Here is a 21,557-nt window from a genome sequence, read left to right on the forward strand (position 1 = left end):
TAAAGTCAGGAAGCATGAGTCCTCCCACTTCACTCTTCTTTATCAAGATGTTTTTGGCTATTCAAGGTCCCTTCCCTTCCAAATAAATTTGATAATTAGCTTTTCCATTTCTGCAAAGTAGGCTGTTAGAATTTTGATTGGTTTTGCATTGAATCTGTCGATTGGTTTGGGTAGAATTGACATCTTAACAACATTTAGCCTTTGAATCCATGAACTTGGAATGTCCTTCCATTTATTTAGGTCTTATTTGATTTATTTTAGTGTAGTTGTCTGACTATAGGTCCTTTACATTCTTGGCTGTTTATTCCTAGATATTTGATTCTTTTAGTTGTTATCATAAATGGAATTTTTTTCTTGATTATGTCCTAGCTCATTACGAATACATGGAAACACTACTGATTTTTGTGTGTTAATCTTGTACCCCATCACTTTTCTGAACTCATTTATTACCTCTAGTGGCTTTGTCATAGTTTTTTCGGGACTTTCTAAATATAGGAACATGTGATCTAAAAATAGTGAAAATTTTGCATCTTCCTTACCGATTTGGTTGCATTTTATTTCTTGTTTTTGCTCTAGCTAGAACTTCTAGTACAGTGTTTAACAACATTGGTGACAGTGGGCATCCTTGTCTTGCTCCCAGCCTTAGAGGAAATGCTTTCAGTCTCTCACCACTGAGTGTGATGCTATGTATTTTTCATATATGCCCTTTATCATGTTGAAGAAGTTTCCATCAGTTCCTACCTTTCGAAGTGTTTTTTTTTTTCAATCAAGAAAGGATTCTGGATTTTGTTAAATGCCTTTTCTGCATCAGTCGAGAGGATCATGTGGTTTTTCACTTCCGATTTGTTAATGTGGTGTATTACATCACCTGATTTTCTTGTGGTGAACCACCCTTGCATACCTAGAATACAACCCTCTGGATCATGGCGTAGAGTTCTATAGTGTTGTTGAATTGGATTGCAAGTATTTTTTTGAGAATTTTTCATCTGTATTCATTAGAGAGATTTGTCCATAGCTTGCTTTTCTTGTGATATCTTTGTCAGGCTTGGTATTAGGATGATGTCGGCTTCATAGAATGAATTAGGTTAGTGTTCCCTCTTCAATTTTTTTGGAAGAATTTGAGGAGGATTGGTTTTAATTCTTCTTGGAATGGTTGATAAACTTTACCTGTGAAGCTATATGATCCTGGGCTTCTCTTTGTTGGGAGGTTTATAATGACTGATTCCATTTATTCATAGTATCCCCTTATGATCTTTTTTAAATGATTATCATTTTATTATAGTAAAAGGATACAAATAAGTCAAAAGAGACACAGAGGGTGCGGTTTGGGAGGGTCTCAAATGCAGGCTTTCCATGACATGTCCTTTCCACTTGGAGTGAGAACATATCACCCTCCAGGCATAGCGATGTAATTATGCATTGTGCAAACTCTTCTGGGCTTCTAGTATTCTGAGTTATATGGGGTCTCACTGCATAAGCATGAGTAATAGAACAATGTCCACATGATTGAACTCAAATCTGCAGCCTTGACTGAGTTTTTTTTTTTTTTTAATTCAATTTTATTGAGATTATTCACATACCATACAATCATCCAAAGTGCACAATCCATTGTTCACGGTACCATTATATAGTTGTGCTTTCATCGCCACAATTTTTTTTCAAGTTTTAGAACATTTTCATTACTCCAGAAAAGAAATGAAAAGAAAAAAGAATACTCAAATCCTCCCATACCCCTGACACCCCCCCCATTATTGACTCATAGTATTGGTGTAGTACATTTGTTACTGTTGATGAAAGAATGTTAAAATACTAACTGTAGTACATAGTTTGCAATAGGTATATTTTTTCCCTATATACCCCTCTATTATTAATTTCTAGTTAGAGTGTCATACATTTGTTCTAGTACATAAGAGTTTTCTAATATTTGTACAGTTAATCACAGACATTGTCCACAACAAGATTCACTGTTTTATATATTCCCATATATTAACCTCCAGCTTTCCTTCTGGTGACATATGTAACTCTATTCCTCTTTCCACCACATTCACACACCATTCAGCACTGTTAGTTATTCTCAGAATAATGTGCTACTGTCACCTCTGTCCATTTCCAAACACTTAAGTTCAACCTAGTTAAACATTCTGCTCATAATAAGCAACCACTCCCCATTCTTTAGCCTCATTGTATATCCTGATAACTTATATTTCATGTCTGTAAGTTTACATATTATAATTAGTTCATATAAGTGAGACCATACAGTATTTGTCCTTTTGTGTCTGACCTATTTCACTCAATATGCCCTAAAGGTTTCTCCTTCAACCCATTTTTCTTTAAGACTGTTTTGTTCACATACCATACATTCTGTCCTAAGTAAACAACCGATGGTTCCCTTTTTAATTACATAGTTATGCATTCACCAACACCACCACTATCTATAAAAGGACATTTCCATTTCTTCCACAAAGAAAGAGGAAAAGTCAAAGAATGTAGAGAGACAAAAGAAAAAGATAGAAAAAAAAAAGACTGCTAAAAAGCACAAAAGATAAAATTAAAATAAAGTACAATAAAAGAGTCAGACAACATCACCTATGCTGAGTCCCATACCCCTTCCTTATATCCCTTTATAGGCATTTAGCTTTGGTATATTGCCTTTGTTACATTAAAGGAAGCATAATACAATGTTTCTATTAACTATAGTATCTAGTTTGCATTGATTCTATTTTTCCCCCAATACTACCCCATTTTCTAATACCTTGCAAGGTTGACATTCATTTGTTCTCCCTCATGTAAAAACATATTTGTACATTTTATCACAGTTGTTGAGTACTCTAGGTTTCACTAAGTTATACAGTCCCAGTCTTTAGTTTCCCTCTTTCCTTCTGGTGTCCCACATGCCCCTAAACTTCCTCTTTCAACCCTACTCACAGTCATATTTGTTCACTGTACTTACATGATTGTGCTACCATCACCCAAAATTGTGTTCCAAACCTCTCACTCCTGTCTTTTCCTATCTGTCTGTAGTACTCCCTTTAGTATTTCCTGTACAGCAGATATCTTGTTCACAAACTCTCTCATTGTCTGTTTATCAGAGAATATTTTAAACTCCCCCCCCCCCCATATTTGAAGGACAGGTTTGCCAGATATAGGATTCTTGATTGGCACTTTTTCTCTTTCAATATCTTAAATATATTACACCACTGCCTTCTTGCCTCCAGGGTTTCTACTGAGAAATCCACACATAGTCTATCAAGCTTCCCTTGTATGTGATGGATCGCTTTTCTTTTGCTGCTTTCAGGATTCTCTTTGTTTTTGACGTTTGGTAATCTGATTATTAAGTCTCTTGGTGTAGGTCTAGTCAAATCTATTGTGTTTGGGGTATGCTGCACTTCTTGGATCCATAATTTTATGTCTTTCATAAGAGATGGGAAATTTTCAGTGATTATTTCCTCCATTATTGCTTCTGCTCCTTTTCCCTTAGCTTCTCTTTCTGGGACACCCATGAGACGTACATTCATGTGCTTCTTGTTGTCATTCAACTCCCTGAGACATTGCTCGTATTTTTCCATTCTTTTCCCTATGTGTTCTTTTGTGTGTAGGATTTCAGGTGTCTTGTCTCCAGTTCCTGGGTGTTTTCTTTTGCCTCTTGAGATCCGCTGTTGTGTGTCTCCATTGTGTTTTTCATCTCTTGTGTTGTGCCTTTCATTTCCATAGATTCTGCCAATTGTTTTTTCAAACTTTTGATTTCTTCCTTATGTTTGCCCAGTGTTTTCTTTATACCCTTCATCTCTTTTGCCATATCTTCCCTAAACTTGTTGAATTGATTTAGCATTAGTTGTTTCAATTCCTGTATCTCAGTTGAAGTGTAAGTTTGTTCCTTTGATGGGGCCATATCTTCATTTTTCCTAGTGTGATTTGTAGTTTTCTGTTATCTAGGCATCTGGTTTCCTTGATTATCCCAGTCAGATTTTCCCAGACCAGAACGGGCTCAGGTCTCAGAATGGGGCTATATTCAGTGTCGGATTTCCCTCAGGCTGTGTCTTAGAAGATTGACAGATTTTCCTGTGAGGCCTCTAGCCACTGTGCTTTTCCTAATCTGCCCAGCAGGTGGCGCCTGTCAGCCTGTTGCTCCCCACTGGTGTAAAGAGGTGCTGTCCCTTTAATTCTCAGCTTAAGTTGTTTCTGTTTTGACTGTTTTCCCCCAGATCCTTGGGTCTGAGTTCTGTTGACAGGCACTACACCTGGGTACCACCTCCCTCCTCTTAGGGAAGGTACACCTCCTAGGGAGTTATCTTCTGCGCTTGAATTACTCCTTTCTCTCTCTGACTCTGTTAATTCCACTCCTGTCTGGTTCAGAGTGCTGCAAACTGAAAATGGTCAAGGCTTTCTCCGCTGAGCCTTTCAGATTGAGAGAGAGAAAAAAGGAATGAGAGCCCCTTTTTAGAGCCAGTCCATGGCTCCCCAGTTTCACCCATTGGCCAGAGATGGCACCTGGTCTTCTGGGCTCCCTTTCCAGGGACACAGACATTTTCTGGGACTCTAAGGTCAGCTGTTCTCTAAAAGCCTCTGTATTTTTTTTTTTTTTTTCCTGTCAGCCCCACCTCCTCTCCACTGGGAGCGACCTCAGGGTACTTTGCTTGTTAGGGGTATGTCTATGTTTGTAGCTTGTATTCAGCAGTCCACATTTGTTAATTAAAGCCACAGTTGTAGCTAGGTTGAGCTATATTCACTTGCTTTGGGAATGCTGCTTTGTCCCACTGCGTGGTTTTGCAGCTCATCCTGCCGCGGGGGAAGGGGGCTCCTGGTGTGGTTCCACAGTTCTTACTGACAGCTTTTATCCTGCTGTCTCAGCCATTCTACTCATCCCAAGCTGGTGTACAATGTGTGGACAGTCACAGTTGTCCACCAGCAGTTGTTCCAGACTATTGACTACTTGTTCCTGGTTGTTCATTAGTTGCTCTAGAGGACTAACTAAATTCCACATCTCTCTATGCTGCCATCTTGCCCCCTCCTTTCCTCTTATGATCTTTTTATTTCTACAGGGTCTGTAGTAATAACACCCCTCTCATTTCTGATTTGCATCATCTTTCTTTTTTTTTTTTTATTTGCATTGTCTCTCTTTTGTCTTTGTCAGTCTAGCTAAGGGTTTCCCAATTTTATTGATCTTCTCAAAGAACCAACTTTTGCTTTTATTGTTTTTCTTTATTGTTTTGTTCTCCATTTCAATACTGTTATTTCTTTCCTTCTGCTTGCTTTGGGATTGGTTTGTTGTTATTTCTCTAGTTTCTCCAGGTATTCAGTTAGGTCTTTGATTTTAACTCTTTTTTCCTTTTTAATGTAGGCATTTAGGGCTATAAATTTCCATCTCAGCACTGCTTTTGCTGCATCCCATAAGTTTTGATATGTTGTGTTCTTGTTTCCGTTCTTCTTGAGATTTTATTGATTTCTCTTGCAATTTGTTCTCTGACCCACTGATTGTTTAAGAGTATGTTGTTTAACCTCAGAAATAGTGAATTTTCCAGTTTTCCCCATTACTGATTTCCAGCTTCATTCCATTATGATCAGAGAAAGTGCTTTATATGTTTCAGTCTTTTAATGTTTTAAGATCTTTTTTGTGCTCCCGCCTGTGGTCTATCCTGGAGAATGTTCCTTGAGCACTTGAGGAGAATATATATCCTGCTATTCTGGGGTGCAATATTCTGCATATGACTGTTAGATCTAGTTCATTTATCATATTATTTAGGTTCTCTGTATCTGTATTGATCCTCCATTTAGGTTTCTATCTATTGAAGAGAGTGGTGTGTTGAAGTCTCCCACTATTATTGTAGAGATGTCTTACTCTCTTTAGTTTTGCCAGTGTTTGCCTCATGTACTTTGGGGTACCTTGATTAGGTGCATAGACATTTATGATTATTCTTGGTGAATTGCCCTTTTATTAATACATAATTTCTTTCTTGTCTCATAACATTTTTGCCTGTAAAGTCTATTTTGTCTGACATTAGTATGGCTACTGCAATTTTTTTTTTAACAGCCTTTGACTTTCAGCCTATCTGTATCTTTGCATGTAAAATGAGTCTCTTGTAAGCAGCATATAGATGGATCATTTTTATTCATTTTACCAATCTGTGTCTTTTGATTGGGGAGTTTAATCCATTAACATTCAGTGTTATTACTGTAAAGGCAGTACTTCAACCGTTTTGTCCTTTGGCTTTTATTTGTCAGACCTACTTTTTAATCTCTTTTTATTCTTTTAGTTACACTTTCTGATCATCTTCATTTCTATACTTTCCTCCCAGTCTCTCTCCTGTCTTTTCTTTTCAGCCTGCAGAATTCCCTTTAGTATTTCTTGTAGGCAGGTCTCTTGTTAATGAACTCTATCAGCTTTTCTTTATCTATAAATATTTTAAACTCTGCTTCATTTTCTAAAAATTTTTTATTTTTCTTTATCAGAGAAGTTGTGGATTCACAGAACAATCATGCATAAAATACAAGATTCCCATACACCATCCCACCACCAACCTAGCATTGGTGTGGAACATTTGTTACAATTGATGATAGCACATTTCTATAATTGTACTGTCAACTATAGTCAGGGTTTAACTTTGGGTTCACTGTGTAGTGTAGTTCCCTGGATTTTTAAAAAAAATTTATTCTGTTACCATATATATAATCTAACATTTCCCCTTTTAATCATATTCAGATATATATTTCAGTGCTGTTAATTATGTTCACAGTATTATGCTACCATCATCCTCATACCAAAGCCAGACAAAGACACAAGAAAACTACAGACTCATTTCTCCAATGAATACAGCTAGATTAAAAAATCCTCAACAAAACACTTGCAAACCAAATCCAACAGCACACCAAAAGAAATTTACATCATGATCAAGTGGGACCCATGCCTGGCATGCAATATTGGTTCAACACAAGAAAATCAATCAATGCAACACACCACATCAACACAGGGAAGGGAAAATAACCACATGATCATCTCAACTGACACAGAAAGGGTACCCAACAAAATCCAGCACCCCTTCCTGAAAAGAACACACAGAACACTAAGAATAGAAGGAAACCCCCCCCCCAACATGAGGAGGGACATATATGAAAAACTCACAGCCAACCTCCCACTCAACGGTGAAAGACTGAAAATCTCCCTCCAAGATCAGGAACAAGACAAAGATGCCTACCATCACCACCGCCACCCAGCATTGTACTGGAAGCTGTCGCCAGAGCAGCCAGGCAAGAAAAAGAAATAAAAGGCATCCAAATTGGAAAGGAAGAAACAAAACCCTCCTTATTTGCAGATGACATGCTCCCACATACTGAAAATCATGAAAAATCCACAATAAAGCTTCTAGAGCCAACAAATGAATTCTGTGAATGTTTTAAGAATTATGTCTAGAGTCCTTAATCCAGACCTAAGGACTCCAGTTAGTCTGAAGCCAGATTACATTTCCATTCTAATTTCACAATCTTAGGTTGCATATGCATTTGTTATAATAATCAGTGTAGAGCCCTTTAGTTATTCATGACCCAGCTTAAATGCAACCTCTTCCACTAAATGGGGCTTCTACAAAGCCACAGGAATGCAAAGGCTTTGGGTATTGAAATAGTCCCAACTCAAGTCATTTATAGAAATGCTTTCACAGAATCATGCTCTGAACTTTCTGGCCTCTCTTGGCCTTGAATTTTACACCAAGAAGTTTGAGGGGTAACAGTAACACCACAAGAAGGCACATGAGGGGTACAGATGGTGAAGCCATCTGAATTCACACTTTCATTTGTGATACAAAGAGGAAATATAGGCCTGAGAGCTCCTTTGAAAGTACACTGTAAATGAGAGATCTCTCTGTTATACTGTAGAATGATATTTGCCAGTATTCATAGTCTAGGAAAACTCCAACTTTGTGCATTTGCTATCTCAGGGAAACCCTTTTTAAAGGAGAAAACACCCAGAAGGTAAAACCACTCCCCTTAACAGATTCTGTAAGAATTTATCTCCAGAAGCACTGGCTTTGCCACCCTTTTGGCTTGTAGAGTCCTTGTATATGCCCAACTGCACTTCGTAGACTTTTCTACATCTACCTCCCAAGTAATGCCTCCCTGAGGTGAAGCTCTCCACACCCAACACAGTGGCACTGAAGTCAAATCTCTTTGGAAATCCTGGAGGACATTTCCAAATCTCACACTTCTCAGGTCCTCAGATAAAACTAGAAAGGGATGAGCTGTTTCAGGATCCAACGTTATATGTCTCTGGAATACTCTTAGAATTTCACACATTCCTGTTATTTGGCAAAAACTCAGGTTTGTGATATGGGCAGGCTCTAGACACTGAAGCAGTAGTGACTCGCTCCTTTACAAAGAATATCTTGCATTTTGGAGCAGTGCTAGGGCAGATTCCCAACACTTCTTCTCTGGCTCTGTGTTGATCCTTGGAGATCCTGACTTCACGCTCCTTCAGTTGATTTGTGTTTTCTCTTCTCAAATTGTTTAGTCTCTGTGGTGTCTCCTGGAACTTCTCCTCTAGCTCTCTGGCAAACCTGATCAGTTGATTCAGACTGGCTTCTCTCTCTCATATTCATGTTGAATACACATCCTTTCAATCTCAAGAGGTTCATCTAACTCTCTTCATTCAACAACCGTAACCTTATTCTGACTCATCACCATTCTTTCTTACTCTTCATCCAGTGTCTTTTTAGCTACTTCAAGTTTCTCCTTCAATGTATTCAATATCTCCTGGAATAACTTCTTGTAATTCACAGTAGCCTCTTCTCCATACACCATGTGTTCTAGTTTGCTAATGCTGCCAGAATGCAAAACACCAGAAATGGATTGGCTTTTATAAAAGGGGGTTTATTTGGTTACACACTTACAGTCTTAAGGCCATAAAGTGTCCAAGGTAACACATCAGCAATTGGCTACCTTCACTGGAGGATGGCCAATGGTGTCTGGAAAACTTCTGTTAGCTGGGAAGGCGCGTGGCTGGTGTCTGTTCTGGAGTTCTGTTTTCAAAATGGCTTTCTCCCAGGACGTTCCTCTCTAGGCTTCAGCTCCTCAAAAATGTCATTCTTATTTGCTCTTGGGGCATTTGTCCTCTCTTAGCTTCTCCAGAGCAAAAGACTGCTTTCAAAGGCCATCTCCAAAATGTCTCTGTAAGCTGAAGCTCCTCTCTCAGCTCCTGTGCGTTCTTCAAAGTGTCCCTCTTGGCTGTAGCAAGCTTGCTTCTTCTATCTGAGCTTATATTGCTCTAGTAAACTAATCAAGGCCCATGCTGAATGGGCGGGACCACACCTCCATGGAAGTTTTCCAGTCAGAGTCATCACCCACAGTTGGGTGGGGTGCATTTCCATGGAAACAACCTAATCCAGATGTTCCAACTTAATCCCCACTGATATGTCTGCCCCCACAAGATGGCATCAAAGAACATGGCTTTTTCTGGAGGACATAATAAATACAAACCAGTACACCGTGTGCTTCTTGTGCTCTTGGGACAGGAAACAGTTGACACAAACTGTGATTTGGTCATCATCACAGAATAGCTATGGTGGTTCCAGGTGTTTCACACAGTAGTAATCTTTTGGGATTTTTTGCTGTAAATGGGGACTGAGCCTTTTGGACATCCTGGCACGTGATGCTAGTTGAAGATAGGACTGTTTGTTTCTGATATGGACAGGAAAAAGATCAGCAGGTTTCTTCCATGAGCAGACATACTTGGCAACTGCTATGCCCACAGTCATGAACCAATGATCCAAGCAAACAGTTTATACAGGCACAGTGGTTTGGCTTATTCTAGACTCCTCAAATCAAACAAACTTTTGGGATCCCTGCACTTCTTTCTTTGTAATCCTGAATTATTTCCTTTAGGGACAATGGAGACTGAAGGGCTTTTATCTGTTCAGTTGTTTCCTCAAACTCTGTCTCTCTCTCTCTCCACATTGGTTAGGCAACTGTGAAAGGTTTTAAATCCTACCCATATAGTAAGTCCAGGACCTCTGCTTCATTTTTGAAGGGCAGCTTTGCTTGATAAAGAATTATTGGCTGGTAATTTTTCTGTTTCAGTACCTTAAATATATTGTACCATTGCCTTCTCACCTCTATGGTTTCTGATGAGAAATTAGTACTTAGTCTTATTTGGCTTCCCTTGTATGTGGTGAATCTCTTTTTCTCTTACTGCTTTCAAAATTGTCTCTTTGGCATTTGACAGCCTGATTAGTATGTCTTGGAGTGGATCTTTTTGGATTTATTCTGTTTGGAGTATGTTGGGCTTCTTGGGTTTGCATATTTATGTCTATTATAAGGGTTGAGAAATTTGGGGTCATTATTTCCTCAAATAGTCTTCCTGGCCCTTTTCCCTTCTCTTCTCCTTCTGTGACACCCATGATACGTATGTTTGTGCTCTTTGTGTTGTCAATCATTTATTTAAGACCCTGTTCATATTTTTCCATTATTTTTCCATCTGTTCCTCTGTGTGTTTGACTTTGGATGCTCTTTTAGCTCACTGATCCTTTCTTCTGCCACTTCATATCTGCTGTTATGTGTCTCTAGTGTATTTTTAATTTCATCTATAGTGTCTTTCATTTCCATAGGATCTGCTCTTTTTCTTGGTATGCTTTCAAATACTTGTTTATGTGCACCAGTGTCATCTTAATATCCTGTATCTCTTTAACCATCTCCTTGAATTGATTAAGGAGATGTGTTTGAACATCTTTGATTAGTTGTTCCAAATTCTGTGTCTCCTCCAACTTTTTAATTTGTTCCTTTGATTAGGACATATCTTCCTGATTTTTAGTGTGCCTTGTGATTTTTTGTTATCTTGATGGGTTTATTTTGAGGATTGTTTTCTCTTTCTTGTCTAGGATTTTTTTGTTGATTGAGTTTGTATTAAAGCTCTTCTTTGACAGTTGGATTGACAGCATTTCCCAGCTAAAACATGGCCAGGTACCCATGCAGAGGCATGGACCAGGTCCAACAGGCCCTGGGAAAGGGTCTGGAAAGACTTCAAAAAGCTCAAGCCCCTTTTCTTTCCTCATTTCTCATTATCAGGCTGCACTTTCCTGCCTGCCCATCAGATGGTGCTCTTCAGCTACCTATTCTACTCAGCTCTAAGAAGGCATATCTTCCTCTGAAGCAGTTGAAACTGTGGTGCCTGGCAGTGCCTCACCTGTACAATCTGAAATTGTGGGGATCCCGTGTCTCACTTTGCTTGCCAAAATATGGCTCAGTGTTGGGACATGTTTCCCTCTGTACCTGGGGCAGAGGACTCCTGCAGCCATCCCAGTTCTGCAACTGCCCCTAGGCAGGGATCAGGCTTCCCAGGGTGATGAATGGGCAACAGGAGCTATGGACGGAGTTATTCAGAGTCACTGACCATGGTTTCTCGGTCTCTTCATCCCACATTTCCCTGGGTGTTGTACTGACCTCCCCTTGTCTCTGGATCACCAAACAGTTGATTCAGACAGTTTCTGCCCTGGCTACTTGCAGCTTTTGTGAGGGAAATGGGTTCTGCCACTCCCTCCCTATGCCTCCATTTTGGAAGCTCCTCCTTTGCTTAGATTTTATGTATCTATTTTGGATTCTTTTGTCCTCTAATGGCCTCTCAATACAATATTTCTACACCATAAAATGTATATATTACTTATTCCATTTTTTTAAAACTTGGCAACCTCTCTCTTGGGGTACTCTCTCTCCTTGAGCCAATCCGGACTGGTTATTCTCTAGGCTTGCTATATGGCTTTCAATCTGGAACTTTCCTCACCACTGTCCTAGACATTTATTTAACCTTTCTCTTGTGTTAGACCCTTTTCTTCATTCTATGTCTCTTTCATGGTTTATTCCTTGGTTTCAATGGAGCACATTTTCTAAGAGCTTTTTAAGAAAGGATGCAGAGTTTTTGTTTTGTTTTTTACTGTTACAGGTCTGAAAATGTCTTTATTCTGCTCTCAGTTAGTGGATATTTTGGCTGGCTATGGAAATCAAGGTTAACGATAGTGTTCCCTCAAAATTTGAGGGCTTTGTTCTCTTAACTTCTGGTTTCATGATGCTGTTCTGAATCACAAGAACTTTTGTTTGTTTTTTTTTTTTTTTCCTAAATGCTTGCAGGCTTTTCTCTTTATCCTCAGTGCTCTGAATGTGCCTTGGTTTGGATTTTTATTCTTCAATGGTGCTGAGATTTTTCATTTTCTTCAAGTCTGGGTTTTTTTTTTTTGTTTTTTTGTGTTGTTTTTTTTTAATATAATTGCCTACTTACCACCCCATCACCCCACACCCTGGATTTTCTGATCTCCTTCTGGAGAGATGTCCTGGATTGACCCTCAGATTTTCTTGTGGTTTCCTTCCTGTTGGCTATCATTTCATCTTTATCCACCTTTTGAAAGTTTCCCTTGATTTCATTTACCAGTCCTTTAACTGCAGTTTTAATTTTGGCAGGCATATATTTTAAAATACATTTTTATTGTGAAATTTAACATATATACATAACAGTGATAACTTTCAAAGTATGATTTAACAAGTAGCAATTTTCAAAGAACGTTATGGGTTACAGTTCCACAATTTCAGTTATTTCCTTATTGTGAAATATAACATTTATACAGAAAGGTGATTACTTTCAAAGTACAATTTAATAAGTAGTTATATAGGTAATTTCAAAGAATGTTATGGGTTACAGTTCCACAGTTTAGTTCCTTGTTGTGTAATAATAGTTATACACAGAAAGATGATAACTTTCAAAGTATAATGTAACCAGTAGCTATAGAGCAAATTACAAAGAATGTTATGGGTTACAATTCCACCATTCAGTTATTTCCTTCTGGCTATTCTAATCCCTGGCATCTAAAAAATATTTATATAAAGATTCAGCATTCCTTTGTTAAATTCTGTCTTGTCTGTTGCTACCCATTTCTCTCATTTAATCATTTTCTTGATCTTTGGCGGTGTCTAGGCAATGACCACCATTACTTGTTCATATTGAAAAGGGGTGTCGACATTATGGGGAAGGGGCTGGCAGGCATGTTTTTAATTAGCAAAGGCTCATCCTTACTCTCTGATTATACCTTTTTATAGCAATCTATTCTTGCATCTTGGATGCTTTGTCTTCTATTTCTCTGAAGACATTATGAGTTTATTTTCTTGCATTGTGTCTGTTTCTGGTGGATGGTTTGCTTTGGTCTCTGTCTTTGATGATCTTGGGCCTCACTACTGGATGAATTTAAAAAGTCCTCCTGTCTCCTCCCTATGGTTTAGCAAGTGTCTTGGGATAAGCCCCCTTATTCTCTGTATATACTTTGACTTAATGTTTTCTGTCTTGTATCTCACCTCCCACACACTGTGGCTGGTGTTCCCATGTTTTTTTGTCTCTGTTCCTCAGTTTCTTTGTCTACACTCAGTCCTTCTCAACTAAGATTCTGAAAGAATTAAGATCTAATGCCTTAAGGCAACCACTATATGGAAGAGACAGACTTCTCTTTTCTGTGTCTAGAATAATATTAGCTATGTCCCATCCTTGGGAGATTTGAGAAAGTGATCTCTCAAATCATTTTCAGTAGGGCTTAATTTTCTAGGGGAATCCTGGTTGAGAAAGGCTGTTTGAGAAATAATCTCCCTTTGAGGCTGGAGGTGTTTTAGAAACCTGGCTCTGTGGATAGAGGGGGAGTATTTGTTCAACCTGCCATATTTACTTTAGTGAGTTTTAAGACAAAACTAGACAGTTGGTCAAAATGCAGTTACTGGTTTTGCCAGGTCATCATTTTGTAGCTTTGGAACCTTGGAGCATGGCAGGAACCACACCTGATTGGGGAGATAGGGGGTGGTTTGCCCTTGAGAGTGTTATCTGTGCCAGTCCTGGTTATTTTTAGATGTCTTAGAAAGGTTGGTTCCAGGAATATATTCAAAGGGGGAAAGGGTGGCAGCTTCCTGTCATGCTGCCATTCCAAGACGGCAGGGAAGTATGAATCAGGAGCTTTCTCCTCTGGAAATTGCCTGGGTTGGTGGTTTTCAGGCTGTGACAGGAGAGACAGGGTTTTGCTGTGCCTTTGGGGCTGTGTGTTCTGCAGAGGCAGCCCTGAGCCTCCAGATGCCCACCTGAGCCAGTCAGGGCATCTCTGCCCTCGGACCCCTCAGCAAACTGACTACAGGGACCCTGAAACCAGCTTGTTTTAGAAATTCTCAGAAAGTCAGTCTCATCAGGACCCTCTCAGTAATTTGTGATGCATCTGTAGCATCATCTTGCAGTGAAATGAGGAAATCCGGGGACTGGAAGTTGGAAATGATGCTGTTTTGGAGAATGCAGCCATCTGTGTAGAGAGAAACTGACCATCCTCCTTCCCCGGGCAGAGCCTGGGTCCCCACGGCCTTCTCAGCAGCTCCCTGGGGACCTGAGGCAGCCACAGCCCTCCCAGGATAAGGCCCCTGCCTCCAAGCTGGAGGGGCAGCTGTTGTGTCTCCTGGTTGCTGCTGGAGGGGCTCAGTTGTTGCTACAGAGTTAAGTCTGTCACAGGGAAAGGAACCTCATCAAGGCCTTGCAGAAGGGACCTGGGGCCGGGCAGCGGATTCCGAGGGTGTTAAGCCCGTGCCTTTCTTTCTGCTTCCCCACTGCACAGCCGAGGAGCCGTCGGAAGTGCCGCAAGTACCACCCCGGGGGAAGGCCCCCAAAGTGCCAGCGAAGCCCTCAAGCCCCTCATCGGCAGAGGCCCCCACGGAACCAGCGGGGCCGAAGCTGAGCCCGCCCCCACTACCCAGGCCCGAGGGTCTCCCGCCGCCCGAGGACCCGGGAACGTGGCTGCAGAGCGGCCAGCAGCCTGTCCTGCCCGGGAGACCCCTGCCACCGCTGTCCCCGCCCGCGCGGCCCGGGCTGCCCTTCTTGCCTGGCTCCACCGGGGTCTTCACCGAGAAGGGCGAGGCGGGGCCTCCGGGGCGAAGCGGCGTGTCGGGAAGGGGCCTGCCCCCGGGCGCGGACGGCCAGACCGGGCAGGGGGCCGTCCCCAGCTCCGAAGGCTACGCGGGGTCCCCAGGTAAGCCGCTCACCCCGGTGCCCGGGGGCCCTGTGTGAGCCTCCGCAGGAGCTCGGAGGTTGCCCCGGGTGGGTCTTTGTGGGTCTGAGGTCCCCTCAGATTTCTTTCCAAGGGTGCTGGGGATCTTGGGGATCGAGTCACGCTAATCAAACACCCTGAGGCTGGGACTCTTCAGGGGCGGTGCAGTAAATCAGAGAGATAATTGCCCTATGGGTTGGGGTCCCTGTGCCTTGTGGCAGCTCATTGTCCTGCCAGCAGGAAGGGGTCCTTGGGGAACCATGTGACATTGGAAGGCAGGAGCTCCCTGGTCTAAATCCTGGCTGCAAAGTTCCCAAGCTTCCCCGCCTGGGTCAGCTCCCCAACCTCTCTTGGGCTCAGTTTCTTAAATGGCACCGAGAGGCGAGTAATGGCACTTCAGAGAGTTACTGTGACAGTGAAGCCAGAAAAGCCCATTCCAGGGCCTGGCTATGAGTTCTTGGGGTCTCTGAGTAGGGGGAGCAGGGAGAAGGAAAAGGGAGGTTGCATTTATGGAATCCCTCCGCCCCCATGTGCCGGTCAGGCTAGCACCATTTGACAGATGAGGAAACTGAGGCCCAGGGCCACAGAAGACTGTGCTTGGGGCAGAACCTGCCACCTGCCAGAGGAGGGCACAAACCAGGTCCCTCGGAGTCGGACCGGCTCACAGTCTGGACACCAGACCGTGGCAAGGCTGGAGCAAGGCGTTGGGGAGAGCCTGGTGCCCCCACGCACCTGGGAGCGACACAGGCACAGGGCAGGCAGTGTCAGCCACAAGCCGGAGACGCTGTTCCTCCCCCAGCTCTCCTGGTGTCTGATGCTCTCGGCGGGTGTGCTGCATTTGCTAAGACGGCAGGTTGTCCCGTCAGCAGCGTGTGTCCTGGATGTGTATACTCAGTTGGGCTATTTGGTCACCGTTCACTCATGTAATAAACACTGCACTCAGTCTAGTCGGGAGGCAGACATGGGAACAGATACGGGTACTAGACGGCCGGTGTGTTAGCTGACGTGTGTGGGTTTTACTCAGTCCATAGATGACTCCTCCGTGGCCTGGGTTTCCGGGCTCCAGTGCCCCCCATTCTCCTGCTCCCTGAACTCCCCCAGCCAGCTCGCCCTCGGTGCCACTGGCTCTGTGCAGGGATAAGTGTCTTGTGAGGAAGCAGGGGCAGGGGGCTGCAAATGCGTGTGTTTCTGGAAAGGCAGCTCAGAGTGGGTGTCCTGGTCATATCTACGTCTGTTTCTTAAGCAATAAAGACCTGATTTGAGCATGTGAGGAGCAGGGAGAAAAAAAAGGGTTCAGAAAAAGCTGTTGTCCAGGATTTTGACATTCTGTTTACATTTTGTTTTTCAGGATACCCCAAGTCACCTCTTGCCGCCTCCCCAGGTCTGTCTGCTGTGGGTAGGAGGGTCCTCTCTGCCAGCCCCTGCCCCTCACTTGCACTTCCTGCCTCCTCCCTCTGGGGATTTGCCCAGGGCCCAGCCTTTCCTCGCCACCATCAGTGAGGTGGGGTCTCTGCTGACTGCAGTGGACTAACGCCCCCAGGGCTGCTCCCCAGAGGGGGTCAGAGTCATGGCTGAGATAGGAATTCTCCGTTAGCCCTCATCCCGGCTCACTGAGTTTCGCAAGAGGACCATCAGGTGGGCTTGGCCACTGTGGCTCTGACAAGCCTCCAGGGGTCCAGATTTTATTGGTTTTTCAGTAAGTAAGTAGATTCCTAAGTTATTCCCATTCCCCACTCCCTGCCACCTTGCACCCCCAGTACACACACACATACACACACACACATACAGCCCCATTTTCTAGGCATGGAGGGCTCAGTTTTCTAGGTCTTCACCCCCATCTCTTACCCTTAACCAGAGAATATCACCATCCAGGAACTGCAAGATGCTCTCGAGTCCCAAAGAGCCTGCCAACAGTTTTGCATCCTCTCTCTGCTCCAGGGGTGCCGGGGACGCCTTCTCTGGTGTCTTTCTCTGCGGGGCTCACCCAGAAGCCTTTCCCCAGTGATGGGGGTGTCGTCCTCTTCAACAAAGTGCTTGTCAATGATGGTGATGTGTATAACCCCAAGACCGGTATGTTTTGAAGGGAATGTGTTGTTAATCCTCTCCTTTACAAACCCTTCACCCTGATGCGAGGTGGGTCCCACCCTTATCTTACCTCTCAGGGCCCGTGGGGCTGGGGAGGCCCGATCAGGAGAAGATGCCCCGCTGGGCAGTCGTGGGTGCCAGAGGCTTTGAGGGATCAGAGCTGGCACATCTTGATCTTCCCAGTTTTGTAGACCGTTATAAAGAAGTGTCTCCTGGCCTCGGGGGCTGTGGAATGGATAGGTATGCTTTGCAGCAACGTTTTCTAGTTACAGGATCAACCTATGGGTCCTCAGGGCTCACCACTGGACCTACTGGGCCCCTGCCCCTCTGGCCCACCCCTCTGTGGCCACTTGCCATCGGACGGTCACCCTGACACCCTGGTGTGGGACCGGGGGAAGGGCTGCTCTGCTTCCTTCCAAGTCCCTGCTTTTCTGATTAACACAGCTAAAAGAGGAACTGCCCCCCTCTCCAGAAGGGCTCAGCCTTGCGTGCGAATCTCTGCTCCGGGAGAGAGCTGCCAAAGCTGTGTATGCACCCCCTACTCCTGGGTTGTTTTGGGGTGGCATTTCCCCTATATTTCTGGCAGCATCAGTCTCCCCTTCCATCCCCATCCCCTCTCTGGCCCTCCTGCTAAACCCCCCTCTTCAGAAGGCAGTGGTTCGGAAATGGAGGGAGTATAAAGATCACCTGCAAGGGCTTGGGAAGCTGAGGTTCCTGGGGCTCTGGGTGGTTGGAGTCTGCGTTAGTGACCAAGTCCCCGAGGTGCTGATGAGGTCAGAGTCCCTTCTGGGTACCCTCCTGGGCCATTTAAGGGCCACAGGGTTCTCTGCTCTGGAAATTCTATGGCCTTTGTACCACACTCCCCTCCCCCAGGGTCGCTCCATGCTGCTTTGGCTGTGGGGACAGCTTGTCCACCTGGATAGCCAGGTGACCCTTGCAAGCAGGGTTGGTGACCTACATCCCCTCACGTTGCTGCAATGCCCAGAGCTGGGATCTCACATCTGCAGGTGCTCAGGACAGGATATCATGGGTGAACTTGAGAGCTGCTTCTGTCCCTAGGATCCTAGGAGCCCCTGGAGATGCCAAGAGCTGTAAATCACTGTGAGCTGCTGGAGGAGTGGGCTGGGTGGCCTGGCCTTCTCTGATGGATTTTCAAGGCTGATTGAAGGTCCAGGCCCTTTACAGCCCTTGTTAGCTCCCAGATCCCTCCATGTGATGTCAGCTCTGGGCTTGCTGGTCAGTGGTCAATGTCCAGTGCTGCCCACAGCCCCAGCCTAAGAAGGGGCTGCTCCTGCCAGCATTTGGGCTTGGCCTCTTCTAGCTGTGGGGCTCCCTACAGCTGCTGCTGCTTAGCAGGTAGCTGGCTGCAGAAGTACATCACCGACAAATCTTAACTGCCCTCTCCTTCTTGCCATCTGCCCTCCTCCCAATCTCACTTCCCCTGCCTCCCGGCCTTCCCCAGGCCCAGAACATGTGGGCAGTTGGCTAAGTAACTGTCAGTGCTTACTTCCGGTGTGAATGGATGCCAGCTGTGTACTGACTGAATGCAAGGAGCTGGACTCGGATGGGAAGAGGGCCGGGTGTGGCCAGCTGGGGTGATTGGCTCCAGGTCTGCCTCTCCCTGGGTTGGCGGCGCACTATGTGTTTATCAGACCTGACTCCTAAAGAAGCAGCTCATGCATTTCTTGGGTCGCGTGCACAGCAGCCCAAGTGTGAGGCTGATGAGAAGATGGTCTTGGGGTGCTTTCAGTGAGGGAGAGGCAGGGGGACAGCCCAAGAGGCAACCAGGCTCCTAGGTGTGTGCTGCTTTCCCACTGACCCTCGGCCCCGGGCTTTGTGATGCACATGAGGGGTGTTGGGGGCCACGCTGCCTTCACAGCCAGGCTGCAGATATTTTTCTCGATGTACCTTGCAGAACAGTAAGAGGTGAGTTTTTCCTAGGGCTGCTGTAAGTGTGGGGTGAGAGGTATGTTAATTAGACCAAATCCTGGGGAGGGGGCAGTAAGGGGGTTGTTGCAGTTAGATATTTTTTTTTCCTGAGTGTTACAAACAGAAGACAGTGGGTCTCACAATAAAGAATGGGCCAAGGGAAAATGCAGAACAGTGCTGACCAAATTGGATCTCCGGGTCGCTGGGTGGGTATGGGGTGGGTGCAGCATAAAAGGGGCTGCCTCCCAGGGGCCAGGCTGCCTGTACCCAGCTCGGCCTTACTTCTCATGCCCAGGCAACAGCCTCCCTGGCTTGCCCAAGGGCTCTGGGTGCTGAAACCTGGCCGGCCAGGATGGCTGGTGGCCCGATGCCAGCGGCAAAGGGTTGAGATTGTGAGCGCTGAGCCCTGTGTCTGCCTTCCTCCCAGGGATCTTCACAGCTCCCTATGATGGACGCTACCTGATCACCGCCACCCTCACCCCGGAGAGAGAGGCCTATGTGGAGGCTGTCCTGTCTGTCTCCAATGCCAGCGTGGCCCAGCTGCACACGGCCGGGTACAGGAGAGAGTATCTGGAATACCACCGACCCCAGGGGGCTTTCCACACCTGCGGGGGCCCGGGGGCTTTCCACCTTATCGTGCACCTGAAGGCAGGTGACGGGGTGAACATAGTGGTGACTGGCGGCAGGCTGGCCCACACGGACTTCGACGAGATGTACTCCACCTTCAGTGGGGTTTTCCTCTATCCTTTCCTTTCCCACCTCTAGTGTGGCTGGGGAAGGGGAAGGGTAGAGATAGTTGTAAAAACTCGGAAGCTTTAATATATTCAGGTTATGTAATTGCAGCACTGGTTTAGAGTTTTCTGCCGACACCCCCCACTCATCTTCCCCCAAGATAAAGTCTTTACCCTGTTGCTTCTGGTGAGTTTCCAGGCAGGGAGCGAGGGGAAGTGACCTGTGGCTAATGTGGCTGTTGATCTCCTGACTCCAACCGAGCAGCCTGTCTTGAAGCTGGACCCCTACCCCTGCGCCTTCCCACCCTTGGCCTCCAGCTCTGCGGTCAGAGTGAGCTGGCACGAGGGTGCCCTCCAGCTCTGGGCTGGACCTCTAGGGTGCTAACTGCAGAGGCTTTGGTGCCTTCTCCAGAATGGGCTGGGGGCTTCTGTCCTGTCCATGGAGAATGAAGAGCTGCTGCTGGGCTCCCGGCCCGAGAAGAGGCCAGAGGCTGGAGGTGGGTCCCTGTGGCTGGTTTTTACTGGAGAGCAACACTGTGGCCAATCGTCTGTCTTTAGTCTACGCTGCCTGTAAAAGAAGAGTTGAAACACTGAAGTGTGGCAGTGGCCTGTGCCACACCCAGAGACCTAGTTGACTGTTTGGGCCGTTCCACATCTTCACATTTCCATCCGGGACTTGTCCCTGCACAGCCTGTGCTGTTCCTCAGCTGTGAAGGGGTGCACTGGAAACAATGCTTGATGTTGTTGGGTGGGTTCCTTAAATGATTTGTACAGTTTAAGTGCAAAGACAGGGAGTATCAATAAAGAGGTAAAACCACATGAAGTTATTTTTCTTAAGCCTGGCGCCTTATGCATTGGGAGTTGCTGCTAAAAAGTAAACTGTAGAAAGTCACTTGACTTTTTAATTGCTGTAGCAATTAAGGTTGAATAGATTCATCTCAACTATAAAATTGTTACTCCCGAGGATCCAAGCTTGGCAGGTAAAGACAGAACAGATGTGCTTGGAGGTCACTGTCCCATGTGATCTCACAGCTGAAGAGGGGCTTCTCTATGGGATTCTGAAAATTTATGTCTAATCAGCAACTGCCCGAGCTCGTGACACTGAACACTCCTTGCTTTGCTGCAGAGCTCCCCAACAGACACAGCTGTAAGGACTCTGGTTCCTAAGCAACGGGAGGCCCAACATAAAACTGATGGCACACTGACAGCTGAGATGACCTTGAAAAAAGCAGAAATCTTCCCAGGGAGAGCACGTTCTGTTCTAGGGGACACCCAGGAGTAGCAGGAACTTTGAGGATTACCTGACCCTTTGCTCAGAGTGGTCTTTTCTAATCAGAAGGGTAAAATCTGGCCAGTTAAGTGCCACTGTCCCTGTCTAGGTGGGGCAAGGCAAGAACCCTCAAGCCCCAGGAAAGATTTGGATGGTAGACACGTGAAAGAGTTTTGGTTCCTTGGCTAAGGCTGAGCTGTCAGAAGATGCTGTGTTTCACTGTAAAAATGCTTTGAGTTTCAAGGATAGTTTGTAGATGAAATTGCAGTGTGGTCACTGCTCATTCAAGGGGCAGTTCCTGGTTATATGCCCATGCCCAACAGTTCAAGAAACCCTGAAATCTTTCCCTTGGTTTGCCTTCCATAGGGTCCAGGAGGGAGAAGTGACCTGGAAATACTAAAGGTTTATTGTTTTAGTGTCTTTAATTTGAACCTCTCTGTCTAGAAGGAAGGAGAAGGAAAACGTAGTTCCCATCTGTTGTTTCTACAGCTGGGGAATTGGCAAAAAGTAGTTGTA

General features: G+C 44.9%; 1 protein-coding gene and 1 pseudogene across 3 annotated transcripts in view; one reads left to right on the top strand and one right to left on the bottom strand.

The window, feature by feature from the left end:
* The window catches only part of EMILIN2 (elastin microfibril interfacer 2), a 97,651-nt gene extending 77,063 nt beyond the window's left edge, over positions 1–20,588 (top strand). The window contains exons 5-9 of one of the 3 annotated variants that reach the window (XM_037805989.1): positions 14,598–15,008; positions 16,375–16,407; positions 16,965–17,096; positions 17,189–17,351; positions 17,556–19,602. In XM_037805989.1, coding sequence (XP_037661917.1) covers positions 14,598–15,008; positions 16,375–16,407; positions 16,965–17,096; positions 17,189–17,351; positions 17,556–17,559 — 743 coding nt within the window. In that variant the 3' untranslated portion in view covers positions 17,560–19,602. Of the gene's footprint in view, positions 1–14,597; positions 15,009–16,374; positions 16,408–16,964; positions 17,097–17,188 lie in introns of all 3 variants that reach the window. The other 2 variants (XM_037805987.1, XM_037805988.1) reach the window with 2 other exon arrangements.
* Positions 7,633–9,623, bottom strand: LOC119511862 (annotated as a pseudogene).
* Positions 20,589–21,557: the final 969 nt, after the last annotated feature.

Source organism: Choloepus didactylus, chromosome 16, assembly GCF_015220235.1.
Source record: "Choloepus didactylus isolate mChoDid1 chromosome 16, mChoDid1.pri, whole genome shotgun sequence".
NCBI lineage: Eukaryota > Metazoa > Chordata > Mammalia > Pilosa > Megalonychidae > Choloepus > Choloepus didactylus.